This window comes from Furipterus horrens, unplaced genomic scaffold (genome assembly GCF_987537825.1).
Source record: "Furipterus horrens unplaced genomic scaffold, mFurHor1.1.pri manual_scaffold_6, whole genome shotgun sequence".
Lineage (NCBI taxonomy): Eukaryota > Metazoa > Chordata > Mammalia > Chiroptera > Furipteridae > Furipterus > Furipterus horrens.
In genome coordinates, this window is record NW_028327176.1 from 85,244,830 (window position 1) to 85,258,259 (window position 13,430).

The following is a 13,430-nucleotide window of genomic DNA, read 5'->3' on the forward strand; positions in this document are numbered from 1 at the left end:
CTCCCCCTTCCCCCTCCCTGCTGACCTCCCCCCAATATGTTCCCCATACCTATAGTTCTTTTTCCACTCTCGTTGCCTATTTAGTTTGCCTTTGTTTCAATTCCCTAGCTTCTGTTGTTGTTTCTTGTGATGCAGTTTTCATTTTAGATTTCATAGTTTTGATCCTCCTTTTTCTAAACCAGTCCCTTTAACATCTCATATAACAGTGGTTTGGATCTAATGAACTCTCTCAGTTTTGTTTTGTCCTGGAAACACTTTCTCTGCCCTTCTATTCTGAATGACATTTTTGCTGGATAGAGTATTCGTGGTTGTAGGTTTTTGCTTTTCATTACTTTGAATATTTCTTGCCAGTCACTTCTTGCCTGCAGAGTTTCTTTTGAGAAATCAGCTGACAGTCTTATTGGGACCCCTTTGTACATAATTCTTTTCTTCTCTCTTGCTGCTTTTAAGATTCTCTCTTTATCTTTAACTTTTGACATTTTGATTATAATGTGTCTTGGAGTGGTTCTCCGTGGGTCCAAGTATTCTATTTTTTAAATATCTTTTATTATTGTTGTTCTAGTATAGTTGTCCCAATTTTTCACTCATCACTCTCCACTGCCCCCACCCCCAGTCAATCCCTACCCTATTGTCCACTCCATGAGTCATTTATACTAGTTCCTTGAGCAAAATACCTTTAAATGTGGATGTAAAAGCATTTCCCACCTTGAGCTGTATCACTCACCATAGTGATTTCTAGTCTGGCTGAGCCCCATCAGTCCTTAATGGCAAGAAGTGAAAAAACAAATTCATACTCAGAGTCTTATTTCAACAAGGGAGTAAGAAGTTGTAGCCCAGCCGCACCGCTGTTGGAACAGGAAAGTGTGGGGAGTGGCCATGGTGGGCAGGGATGGGCCAGCCTCCCACCTCCTCATATTATACTGGTAGGAAAGCAGACACATTCAGATGGCCTTTGCAGATAGAGAAGCGAGATGTTCCTGAAGTCACTAAGAGCAGTAGGCAGGTGTGTGTGTGAAGAATTTTTCATCACTTATTCTCTAGCAAGGCAGCTGTCTCATGCTGTAGAAAAAAATAATCATGAACAAATTCAGGTCAGTTGCTGCAGACATTTTCAAAAGTCTACTTCACGCTCAAAATATCCCAGAGAATCCCCATTACCCTGTCCCTTCCCCTCTGCCCCAACCCCTCTCCACATCAGGGTCTTACCTTTAGAAGCCATGAGACACACATCAGAGCACTGGGCACTGTCACTCCCTAGAGTAGCACAAAACAGGACATGGTCAGAGCCCCAAAACAGGAGGCTAAAGGAGGACGATGGGGGGGTGAGGTCCCCCATGGGCTCCCGTCTGCACTAACAGAAGGTCTCAGGGGTCACCTCCTCCATACTCACCGGCAGCCTGAGCGTAGCTCCCTCCTTTTTCACCAGCAGGAAGAAAACATCCTGTGAGAGACCAGGGAGGAGGCAGGGACATGAGGTCCTAAATGAAGCCCTAGTACTGGACCCCAAGGAAGTTTCTAGAATTGTGACCACAGACCCAGGGCAGGATCAGGAAACCTGAGAAAAGTACGTGTGGGGACTAGACCAACCTTCCTCCTGGAGGTCGGTCCTCAGAAAGGACCCTCTCCTCTGACTTGTGACTGCTGGGAACCAGGTCCCCATCACCAGATTCATTAAGGTGATATAATTGTCCTTCATCTTCACACGTGCCTTACTAAACAGTAAGTATTAGCTAATAGGGCCCCAGTTTGGGCAAGCACACGTGTGTGAATCGTGCTTCCCATTAATGAAGCAGGACACACTTCTACCTGGGCTTGATACCCCCAGTAGGACAAGAAACTCAGACCCCTCCCCTCCCCTACCTGAGTGCTTCCTCCCCCACATCACAGCTCCAGCTGCCACAGCTTCAAGGAGGACCAGGCCAACAAGGACACCTATGATGATGATGGTGGTGGTGGTCTGAGGTGGCGGCTCTGGAAAGGGACAGGAGGGTGAGGGCCCTGACCCCCAGGCCCCAGCCCCGACCCTGATGAAGTCCTCCAGAGGCCCCCGCTTCCCTGGGAAAAGGCCCTGTACCCACGTGCCCCCCTCACCCCATCTCAGGGTCCTGGGCGCAGCCAGCCCCTCGTGCTGCACACGGCATGTGTATCTCTGCTCCTCTCCAGGGGGCACGACCACCGCTGCCCACTTCTGGAAGGTCCCGTCCCCTGCAGGCCTGGTCTCCACAAGCTCCATGTCCTGAGTCTGGTCCTCCCCGTCACGCTGCCAGGTCAGGGTGATCTCGGCAGGGTAGAAGCCCCGGGCCCAGCACCTCAGGGTGACCTCACGCTCAGAGATAGGGTGGTGGGTCACATGTGTCTTCGGAGGGTCTGAGGAGAAGGTTCAAAAAATTGAGGAACTTTCCATCACCATTGGACACTCCAGCAGCACTATGTGACCATCCTGAGAATGGACAGGACAATGGGGTAGGGGAAGGGAACACAAAACCCAGATATCAGCCTGGACAACGGCACCTGAGATGATCTCCTAGTCTTTGGCAAGTTCTATAATCAGCATGACATAGCCCAGGGTAGGAGACAGGTTTCTGAGGGGAGATATAGGATTTCTGGTTCAGACCTTGGTGAAGGCCAAATAACAGAAAAGCCGGGGTCAGACCTCAGACACAGTGGGAGTGGTGCGGCAAACAAGGTCTGCGAGAGAAAGTCCCCATGGGTCCCAGAGCCACTGCCAGTATCTAAGGTAAGCGCTGATCAGTTATTTCAGGGTTGGTCTCCCCTTTCACCCCCCCCCCCGAAACTGCACTCCTAACTGTCCCTGAGAAGAGAGTGGGGGAGTCACTCTCTGGTATGGTATCTTCAGTCTTCCCACTCACAGTAGGGCTTTATTTTGGTGTGGTCCCATTTCCTCTCTCCTCTTAGTAGACAGATCCCCATCCCGAGGGGAGATGAGGGTGGCACTCCGCCCCAGGTACCTGAGTGCTGAAGAGTCTCCTTTCCTTTTTCTAGGTATCTGCTGAGCCACTTTATGCACTCCCTCTCCAGGTAGTTTCTCTGGACCTCCGCCTCATCCCCAATCTCATATATGCGCAGGGAGGTCTGAGCCACAGGGTTGGCAGCGGTCCAGGTGCGCAGGTCCTCGTTCAGGGTGATATAGTCGTCGCCATCGTACGCGAACTGGTCATAACCGCGGAGGAAGCTGCCGTCCGACCCCATTTTGCAGCCGTACATCCACTGGAAGGTGTGAGACCCTGGCCCCGCCCCCTTAGGTCAGCCTCACCCGTTTAGCCCCGCCCTCCAGACCAGAGGGCAATCAAACCTAAACTGAAAATGAAACCCGGTCCAATTTCCCGCAAGCTCCTCCTGGGTGGGGGTGCTGGTTGGTCCCGCAGCCTCGGGATGAAGCTCGGACCCGAAAACTAGGCGCGACCCTAGCCTGTCGTGTGGATGGGGGTTGTGACCAGACCAGGACCCGTGTGGCTCACCGTCCTCACTCTGGTTGTACTGACTGCGCAGTCTGTTCAGGTTCACTCGGAAATTCTGTGCGGTTTCCTTAATGTTTCGCGTCTCTACGTCCCAGTACTGCGGGTCCTCCTGTAACATCCACGGTTGCTTCATCCACGACACCCGCGGTTCCATCCTCGGACTCGGGGAGTCGCTGTCGAACCGCACGAACTGGGTGTCGTCCACGTAGCCGACGGCGACGAAGCGGGGCTCCCCGCCGCCGGGCCGGGACACGGCGGTGTAGAAATATCTCAGCGAGTGGGGACCTGGGGGCGGGGAGGGGCTGAGACCGGTGACCCTCCTCCTCGCGCAGTCCCAGGTCGCAGTGGACGAGACCACAGAAAGGGGCGAGGGGGTCCCAGGAAACCGAAGAGGGCTATCGTAAAGGGGGCGGGGTCACGACAGGGCGTGGCCGAGGACAGAGTGGTGTCCGGGGTCTGGTGTCTACGCCGGGGGTGATAGAGACGCTTCTTGCCCCGGGTCCCCTCGCTCCTCCCCGGCAGAGGCCGTTCCCTCCCGACTCCGCACTTACCAGCCCAGGTCTCCGTCAGGACCAAGGCCCCCAAGAGCAACAGAAGGACAGCTGGAGACCTCAGGACCAGCATCTTCAAGCGCTGGGGGTTCTCTGAGTTCTGGAGGCGTGGCAGCCCGAACAGCGGCGACGCTGATTGGCTTCTCTGTAAACCCGACACCATTCAGAGTGACAACTGCCGCACCGTCAGGAGTATCCAGGAAGGAGGACCCGGCACAAGTTGTGAGAAAGAGAAGTGAAACTCCTGAGAGGCGGGGACTCCCCAACACTGAGCTTTGCCGCCCCAGGCTTGTCCTGGGGGCTGAGACCCTGAAAGCCAGACTTGGGAACCTGGGTCTTTGCCCTGACATCTCCCAAGCTCTTAACCGCTCTGTGTTCCGAAGTTGTGCCCCAGGGTCTGGCTGAGGAAACCAGCCAGAGAAACCCCAGGAAGGGCTCAGCCCTTTCTTCTTCTCTTCCGGGTGGTCGTTGGTGCCATTTCAATGCTAACAGAAATCCCCTGTTTGGGGTGCTGGTGAAGGAAACTTGATTCAGTGCAAAACAGCTCAGCAGTGACCAGTCTGCTCTGGCCTGCGCTGGTTTGCTGGTTTCTGCTCTAGTAAAATTCAGCCAGGAAGACTGTCCTTTTTTTTTTAATTTTTAAAATCTTCACTGGAGGATTTGTGTGTGTGTGTGTGTGTGTGTGTGTGTGTGTGTGCAGAGAGGGAGGGAGGGAGACGAACGTAGATTGGTTGCCTTCTCTTACCCATCCCAAATGGGGATCCAACGGGCAGCCTGAGTAGGTGCCCCGACAGGGATCAAACTGGCAACCTTTCAGAGGACTGTGAGAACGCTCTGAACAACTGAACCACACTGACCAAAGCAAGACTCTGAGTCCAGGAGAGTTGGCTTATTTAGACAGAAGTCCCCACCCCTGGTCCCTGATGGCTCTTTCCTCATGCAAATGAGGGCTCCAAACCTCTTAAGTTTATTCGTCCAAAGTCACTGTCCTGATTGGTCTGAATAAAGCCACTGTGGTTGGTCAGAGATCAGTGCAGAGGCAGGCCATTCAAGCAGGCCCCTCCCTGAAGTACAGTTTATTTAAGAGGCCCTTGGGTAGAAAGATCGCTAGGCTCTGTTTTGGAGTTTTGTTTTATTTGTTTTAAATTTTAGCATAGTTAGCCACCAGGAAACCATCTTAGTATGTGTCTTCTTTCTCAGGGTGCACAATACCAAATGCAAAGAACACCCTGCTAGGCTGTAGATACATTTATTAAAGATGTATAAACCAACATTTAAATCTGAGAGTTCCACTGCTTTAGAATCTCTACTTCCACTTGCTTTCCTCACTTTCTGCTTCTCCAGACATTTTCCGTCTCACCCTTCAGGCCTCCTCTCCGCTTTGTCTCCATCACCCTCTCGCTCCTGATTGTGATATTAGCGCCACCCCCGCATCTGCCACCTATGGAGATTCTCCCCACAGGGGTCGGTAATCCTGCTGATTAGTCAGGCTGTGTCATTTCTTCACTTATAAAACTCCAGTATCTTCCATGTCACTCATATATAGCCTCTAGAATGTAAGACGTGTGAGTACAGGGGCTTTGGGTTCTTTGGTTGAAGTTGTAGCCTAGCACATGAAGCTGTTCCTAGTATATTCTAGGTATTAAATTAATTATTGTTGAATGAATGAAAGATGATTGTATTAAAATTTAATGAGATTACATAAAAGCCATAAAATAAAACAGAAGTTAGGAAATATTGTATTACATGTAACTACTGTATATGTAGTTATGTCACTTAATAAATTCGTTCCACTGGAAAAAAATGCTGTGCGCTTGTTGCACAGTTGCACCTGGGTATTAGTTTTCTATTTACTGTATAAAAATCACCACAACTTAGTGGCTAAAAAACAACCCCCATTTATTTGCTCACAGTTCTTTAGTAAGAAACCCACGTATGATGTGGATGGGTTCTTTGATCAGGGTATCACAAAGCTATGTCCTCACACTGAGCTTAAGATCCTCCTTTAAGCTTATGTAGAGATTGTTAGCAGAATTCAGTTTTTCCAGCTGTAGGTCTGAGGTCCTGTTTCAGGGAGGGCTTCTCCCAAGACCTAGTGCCCACCAGCAGTCTTTACCATATGACCCTCTGTTTTCAAAGCCCCCAGTGGACAAAATACCTCACACTGAATTACTCTCACCCTGGAATCTCTTTGTTCAGGAGGAACTCCAATCAAGACTCACCTGCTTAGGTGAGTCACATCCAGGGTGGTCCCTTGTCTTAAGGTCAACTGATTTGAGATCTTAGTTGTAGCTGCAAAATCCCTTCCCATCAGCACCTACATGAGTATTTGATTGAATAGATGGATAAGTTGAATAACCAGGGTGATTATTATGGGCCATCACAGAATCAGCCTTGCACAACCTGTTCTTCCTTTAGTGTTTATTTGGGTCATGGTTAAAAATTGAAGTTCAAAAAAATAGATTGTTATGAATGGTAATAAAATGGATCCTGCCTATTAACCATGGAAATTCTAAAATCCTAAAACCAAATAACATGTTTACTATCATAATTAATTTAAAGCAAATGAAAATTAAAGTGCAATAATTCATTCTCCCTTTGGATACTGTATTAGTTATGTATTGCAGCATAACAAATTACCAAAACTTAGCAGGTCACAAAACAAACATCTGTTATCTCTCACAGTTTCCCAAGGTCAGGAATCTGGGAGAGGTTTAACTGAGTTCTTCTGGCTTAGGACCTCTATCAAGGTTGCAGTCAAGATGTTAGCCAGGCCTGTATCATTAGAAGGCTGATTGGGCTGGAGGACTCACATGAAACATGGCTTACCCGTGTGCCTGTTGGAAGAGGCCTGATTTCCCTCCTGGATGGTTCCAGGAAGCCTCAGTTCCTAACCATGTGGACATTTCCAGAAGGCAGTAAATAACTAGGTAGCTTCTTCCGCAGAGCAAGTGATCAGAGAGAGAGCAACCAAGACAGAAGCTGCAATGAATCTTGTGTCCTAGACTGAGTGTCATACACCATTACATCAGCCTTACTTATCAGTTAGAAGTGAGGCAGTAAGTCCAGCCCACACTCAAGAGGAGAAAATTACTCCATCTCTGAAAGGTAGGAGTATCAAAGGACTTGCATACATATAAAAAACAAAAATTACAATTAAATATTACAGTATTCCCTCACTGTATTACGCTCTAGACCCACTGCCCCCCACGAAGTAGGAACCTTACATTTATTCTACACTCTTAAACCTATGTAACTTTAACAACATATGTATACAGCACTGCAAAATCCCGCGATATAGCAAAAAATCCGCGATAAATAATTAAATATAATATTTTTTAAAATCCCGTGATACAGTGAGGCCACGATAAGTGAACCATGATATAGAGAAGGACTACTGTATTCCTGGAATGCTTCTTTTATCTGATTATTTTTCTTTAATGCTTTAAATTTCACTTTTGTAAATAATACTTAGAAGTTTGAGATAGAACAAGAGATCTACCTTAGAACTAAAGACACACACCAGCTGAAAGTAAAGGGATGTAAAAAGATATCACAGGGGAACAATTTTTAACATAATTCCTGTTGAGTTTGATTTTTCAGCTGTTTTAGACTTAAATAGGCATGCTGATTTCAAAACTGCAGTTAGTTTTCTTCTATCGTGTCAGTTTTTTTTCTGTATGGATTATCTTAATGTGACCACTCTAGGCTGGATGGAGCCTTAATCAAGGGAAGCACTAGTGCTCTCCTATTGGCTGAGAGCAAACCTCCTTTGAGTGGGGAGGGGCAGGGGACGACCTTGGAGACCAGCGACATGTTCATATTTGTCTAGGCTATTCAGTTACACATGGGACAGTGTGGTGAGAGGTAGTGTGCTGCTCTATATAGTGAATTGTATTTCGAAGTGTAGTCTGAGTTCATGTCTGTATACAAGGAGTTAGCAGAATTTACTTTTGTATTTACATACATACTTATTTCCTTTCCTTCACATCATGTCTGCCTCTGCTATTTCTCGTCATAAGTGCCTAAACAACCCTGATTCATTTTTTTCTATCTGTGGCACTTTCACCATTCCCAGTCAAATGACAAACACCGGTGCATTTGTCAGGCAAGCCTTTTTTGCATATTTTAAAGTAAAATTTAGTGATCAAGATTAGCCTTGGGCCCCTCACAAGGTGCGCAAGCAGTGTGTCCAGAATTTACAGATGTGGATGAAGGGAACAGATGATAATTTGCCATTTGGTATACCTATGGTTTGGTGAGAGCCCAGAGATCATTCAAGCAACTGTTACTTTTGTATAGTGAAAACATCAGGATATAACAAGAAAAATAAATGTAAAATAGAGTATCCTAGTCTACCATCAGCTATACACCCAGTGCCTCACCCAGCTGAAGTCCCAGTGCCAGTTTTCATTGAACTACCCTCTTTCAAAAAACAGGAGTATGGTGAAGAACTAAGTGACAGCAATGATGAAGATTTTGAATTTAAGATGACTTAGTTCAGAAGGGATTGGATCAGCATGAGTTGAATGATTTGGCATGAGATTTGGGACTATCCAAAAAGGCTTCCAAACTCCTAGCATCAAGACTGCATGAGAAAAACTTGCTTGAAAAAGGAGCAAAGGTATCTTACTTTTGATCAAGAGAAAGTGCATTTCTGCAGCACTTTGGAAGTAATGGTGGCTTTGTGTATTGCCATAACATACATGGTTTAATGGAGAATGAATGACGACTGTTCATTGATAGCTCAAAGTGGAGCTTGAAGTGTGTCCTCCTCCACAATGGCAATTTATCTGGTGCAGTCACAATTAGCCATTCAGTTTATTTTTGTGAAGAATATGAAGACATAAAGAGAGTCCTTGATCTGTTGCAATATTACAAGCACATTTGGATCATCTGTGTTGACCTAAAAATAGTCTGCTGCCAGAGAGGTCTGGCCCCACACAGACACCTTCATAATCTCTAGCCCATTTCCCCACTTGAGAGCTGGGCTACTGCTCACCTTGGGGAAGGAAATCTCATGCCTCAAAATGACTTTTTGTGAATGCAAAGGCTGGGAGGGTCTTTGGTGGGGGCAAGGAGCCAGTTGGGGCTTTTCTCCCTTCATTCAGCTCCCAAGATGCCCCTCCAATGTCTTGAGACAAGGCCCAGGCCAATAAATGATTCAATTTCTCTTTCAAAGAAAAAAAAATTCACTCATTACCTGAGTGATTGTCTAATACAACAAGGTTGCCAGCCTGTTAAACCAAGCACGCCATTGTCCGAGGACAGCCAACTGACCTGGAGTCTGCAAGATCCTTCCCCATGTGGGAAGGCTACCCTCCCCTCTACAACCCCACACTTATTAGGGATGTCTGGATCCAAGGGTAGGTAGGACGACGACCATGTCCAGCTTGAAGCAGCAAGAGGAGCACAAGAAAAAAAAAAAAGAGCACAAGACCTTCTCCTACTGTCCTTTATAAGATTATAAAGGATCTTAAGTCTGAGAGGGGGGAATTCTTATTTTTTATTGTTATAATTAATTAATTAATTAATTTTAAAAGAATAATATAGGAAAGGGTGAAGACAAGGAACTTATATGCACGACCCATGGACATGAACTAAGGGGGCTGGGATTGCTGGGGGGAACGGGGTATTGGACAGAGGGGAGCAAAGGGGAAAAATTGGAACTATTGTAACAACATAATCAATAAAATATAATTTAAAAAAAAAAAAACTCCCTTTCCCTTCAAGGGACAGTTCCACAGCAAGGTAGTCACTCTGCTGCAAACAGCCTCAGGGCCCGACACAATAGCCAATGAGAGGAAAGATTGGCTTCCCCTACCAGTGTGACATATCGCCTGTCATGTTTTCGGTGGGTCTTCAGGATGAAAGATAAAATGCATGAGTTTTAAGAAATGCACATCCACATCTTGATGAACGGAAATGAATATCCAAAGGAACCTTTCAAAGTTTTTACTCAAACTACCTCTCCAAACTCTGAGCCTTAAATCAATTTCATACCCTTGTATATAAAACAAAACCAAACAAAACAAATACTCAGAAACCTTTTGTTCTTTTTCTAAATTAGTGACCTCGTGGACTTCGTTTTACAGGTTCTAGAAAGTGATGTGGCAATGCTTCTGGTAAGCAGGAGGGTGGCAACAAGCAGAAAAATCTTTCCTCACGGTCCACCAGGTCATTGGCAGGATAGAGAAACTTGTCCGCCTGTTGGTACCTCAGAGGGCTCTGGCTTGGTTTGAGGGAGATGCCTGCTGCCAAGCTAAGCACTTGCCACATAAAATTTAGGGTCTCTAAAGAACTCTGACCAAAATTTTAGCACCGGGTTTTTTCAATTTCTCTTTCTAGAATTAAAACATAAAGGAACTAGGTGATCAGAGGTAAGTGACACAAGCCCTAAACTGGCTGCCATCCTCAATGTCTTCATTTATAAACTTTGTTTACAAGACAAAATTCTCATTTTTCTTTTTAAATAGATTCCTGCCCTCAGTCCCAATGGCCAATCACAAAGACTTCTATTTCTGGATGAAAGAGAGACTCCTTCTTCTTCTTGGTCATGGTTGGAATGAGGTTCATGTGGTGATTCACACACTTGGTCACACAACTCTCCAGCTGCCACTTCACCTGAACCTCTTTACTCCCCACATCTATTGATTCTTTGGCTTTGTCATTGCAATGCATGGTGCATCGGGGCAGATGGTCCTGGAACTTCTCCAACTCACTGGTCACCAGGGACCAGGCTTGAGCCAAAGGTCGGTGGTGTTGCTCAATGCACTGGTGCACCTGCTACACAGACATCTTTCCTCACAACAGTTGGTGCTGCATGGGAACATGAGGACCTGAATCTTGCCAATGTTCTCTCTCTCCAGACCCTTCACCAGGGAGTCCACAGCCTTCTGCAACAGAGCTGTTGCAGGTCTACCATGGTGACTCCATGCCACACCATACCCCATCACTGACTACCTGTTGAAAGTTTCTTGATTGTTGCTTTAATTTCATTAATTGTAATCAGTCTGTTCAGATTTTCTGTTTCTTCTTGATTCAGTTTTGGAAAATTGTATTTTTAGGAATTTCTCCATTTCTTCCAGATTGTCCAATTTGTTGGCATATAGTTGTTCATAATACGTATATTGTTTTATCCTCACCAAAGATATTTTTTTCATTGTTTTTATAGAGAGAGGAAAAGAAGGGAGAGAGAGAATCGTCAATGTGAAAGAAGCATCAATCAGTTGCCTCCTGTACATGCCTGGACCACAGATCAAATCTGCAACCTAGGTAACGTGTGGGGAATTGAACCCGCAAACTTTAGGTTACAGGATAACGCTCCAACTGAACCGCAATGGCCAGAGCCATAATATTTTCTTATAATGCTTTGTGTTTCTGTGGTTCAGTTGTTAGTTCTCCTCTATTTCTTTCATTCATTTGGGTTTTTTTCTTTCTATTTCTTGATGTGTATAGTTAAATGTTTATCAATCTTGTTTATATTTATAAAGAACCAGCTCTTGGTTTCTTAATCTTCTTTTTAAGACTGTTTATTTTTGCTGTAATATTTCTTATTTTCTTTCTTCTGCTCACTGTGGGTTTTGTTTGTTGTTCTATTTCTAGTTTCTTTAGGTATAAAATTATATTATTTGAGATTTTTCTTGTTTCTTGGGGTAAGCCTGTAATGTTATAAATGTCCCTCTTAAGACTGCTTTCACTGTGACCCATAGAATTTGTGTTCTTGTGTTTTCATTTTTTAAAATTTGTGTTGTTTTCCTATTACAATTGTCCCACTTTTTCCCTCATTGCTATCCCCCCACCCAGCCCACTTCTTCTCCCACAGTCAATCCCCACCCCATTGTCCATGTCCATGGGTTATTTATACTAGTTCCTTTACTAAACCCTTCCCCTACTTAACCCCCTTCTCTTCTTCCCAACTCCCCCCTGATAACTGTTACTCTGTTGCTTTTTCAATTTTGTTCATTTATTTGTGTTGTTCATTAGTTTCCTGTATCAGGTGATATCATATGGTACTTTTCTTTCATTGCCTGGCTTATTTTGCTAAGAATAATTCTCTCTAGTTCCATCCATGCTGCTGCAAATGGTAGAAGTTCCTTCTTTCTTTCTGCTACATAGTACTCCATTGTGTAAATGTACCACAGTTTTTTGATTCACTCATCTACAGATGGGCACTTAGGTTGTTTCCAGCATTTGGCTATTGTAAATAGTGCTGCTATGAATGTAGGAGTGCATAGGTTCTTTTGAATTGGTGTTTCAGGATTTTTCAGATATAATCCTAGCAATGGAATTGCTGGTTCAAAAGGCAGTTCCATTTTTAGTTTTTTGAGGAAATTCCAAACTGTTTTCCATAGTGGCTGCACCAGTCTGCATTCCCACCAGCAATGCACTTGGGTTCCCTTTTCTCCACATCTTGCCAGCACTTGTTGTTTGTTGATTTGTTGATGATGGCCATTCTGACTGGTGTGAGCTGGTATCGCATTGTGGTTTTAATTTGCATCTCTCAGGTGGCTAGTGATGTTGTATGGGAAGCTGGGGTGCTTGGTGGTGGCAAATGTAGCTCAGCCCCAGAGTGGAAAACCACTGGGAGCGTAGTGGCACAAAGGACCCACTCCACACACCAGTTTTCTTGCAGGGAACAAGGCCTGCATTTATATAATAGTTAAAAAGCTTGCTTTCTGCTAAAAGACCCCCTCACCCTGGGCTGAGAACAGCAGATGTTCAGCATGTAACCTTGAAGCAGTTTCTTAGGGCATATTCTCGGCCAATTTCTAAGAACAGAATGTGGCTAGACAAGTTATTCTTATCATCCATGCACGTGTAACATTCTTTTCTCTAGTATGTGAAAGTAATAATCATATAAGGCAATGATTAGCATAATGATTCACAATTTTTTTGGATGTAATCCACCTAAGAAATCAATAAAGGCCTGCTAAGGCAGGGGCAAATTGCGCTTTCTCCTCTAGAAAGCGGCCAGTTCTGTCCCCCTTCTCCACATGATTCTAGCAGTTGCTGTGCATTTATTCCCTCATCCACAACGCCGTGGACTCTGCTGGTCAGAGGTCTGCGACAATGTTGAGCATTCTTTCATATGCCTTTGGACCCTCTGTATGTCCTCTTTGGAGAAGTGTTTGTTCAGGTCCTTTGTCCATTTTTTAATTGGGCTGTCTGTCTTCTTGGTGTTGAGTTGTATAAGTTCTTTTTATATTTTGGAGATCAATCCCTTGTCTGAGGTATCACTGGCAAATATATTCTCCCGTATGATTTGTTCCTTTTCATCTTGCTGATGTTTTCTTTTGCTGAGCAGACACTCTTCAGTTTGAAGTAGTCCCATTTGTTTATTCTTTTCTTTATTTCCCTTGCCTTAGGAGATATATCAGTGAAAATATTGCCACATGGG

At 45.2% G+C, this 13,430-nt stretch overlaps 1 protein-coding gene and 1 pseudogene across 1 annotated transcript; both read right to left on the minus strand.

The window, feature by feature from the left end:
• Positions 1–787: 787 nt before the first annotated feature.
• On the minus strand, positions 788–4,138 carry LOC150006717 (patr class I histocompatibility antigen, A-126 alpha chain-like). Its single transcript, XM_090282059.1, has 8 exons — positions 4,031–4,138; positions 3,480–3,764; positions 2,970–3,245; positions 2,092–2,367; positions 1,861–1,971; positions 1,391–1,441; positions 1,207–1,254; positions 788–1,059 (listed from the first exon to the last, which is right to left on the minus strand). The coding sequence occupies exons 1-8, from the start codon at positions 4,101–4,103 to the stop codon at positions 1,055–1,057; spliced, it is 1,125 nt and encodes a 374-aa protein (XP_090138185.1). The 5' UTR covers positions 4,104–4,138; the 3' UTR covers positions 788–1,054.
• Positions 4,139–10,516: 6,378 nt separating this feature from the next.
• LOC150006718 (TIM double twin CX3C motif protein pseudogene) lies at positions 10,517–10,955 on the minus strand (annotated as a pseudogene).
• Positions 10,956–13,430: the final 2,475 nt, after the last annotated feature.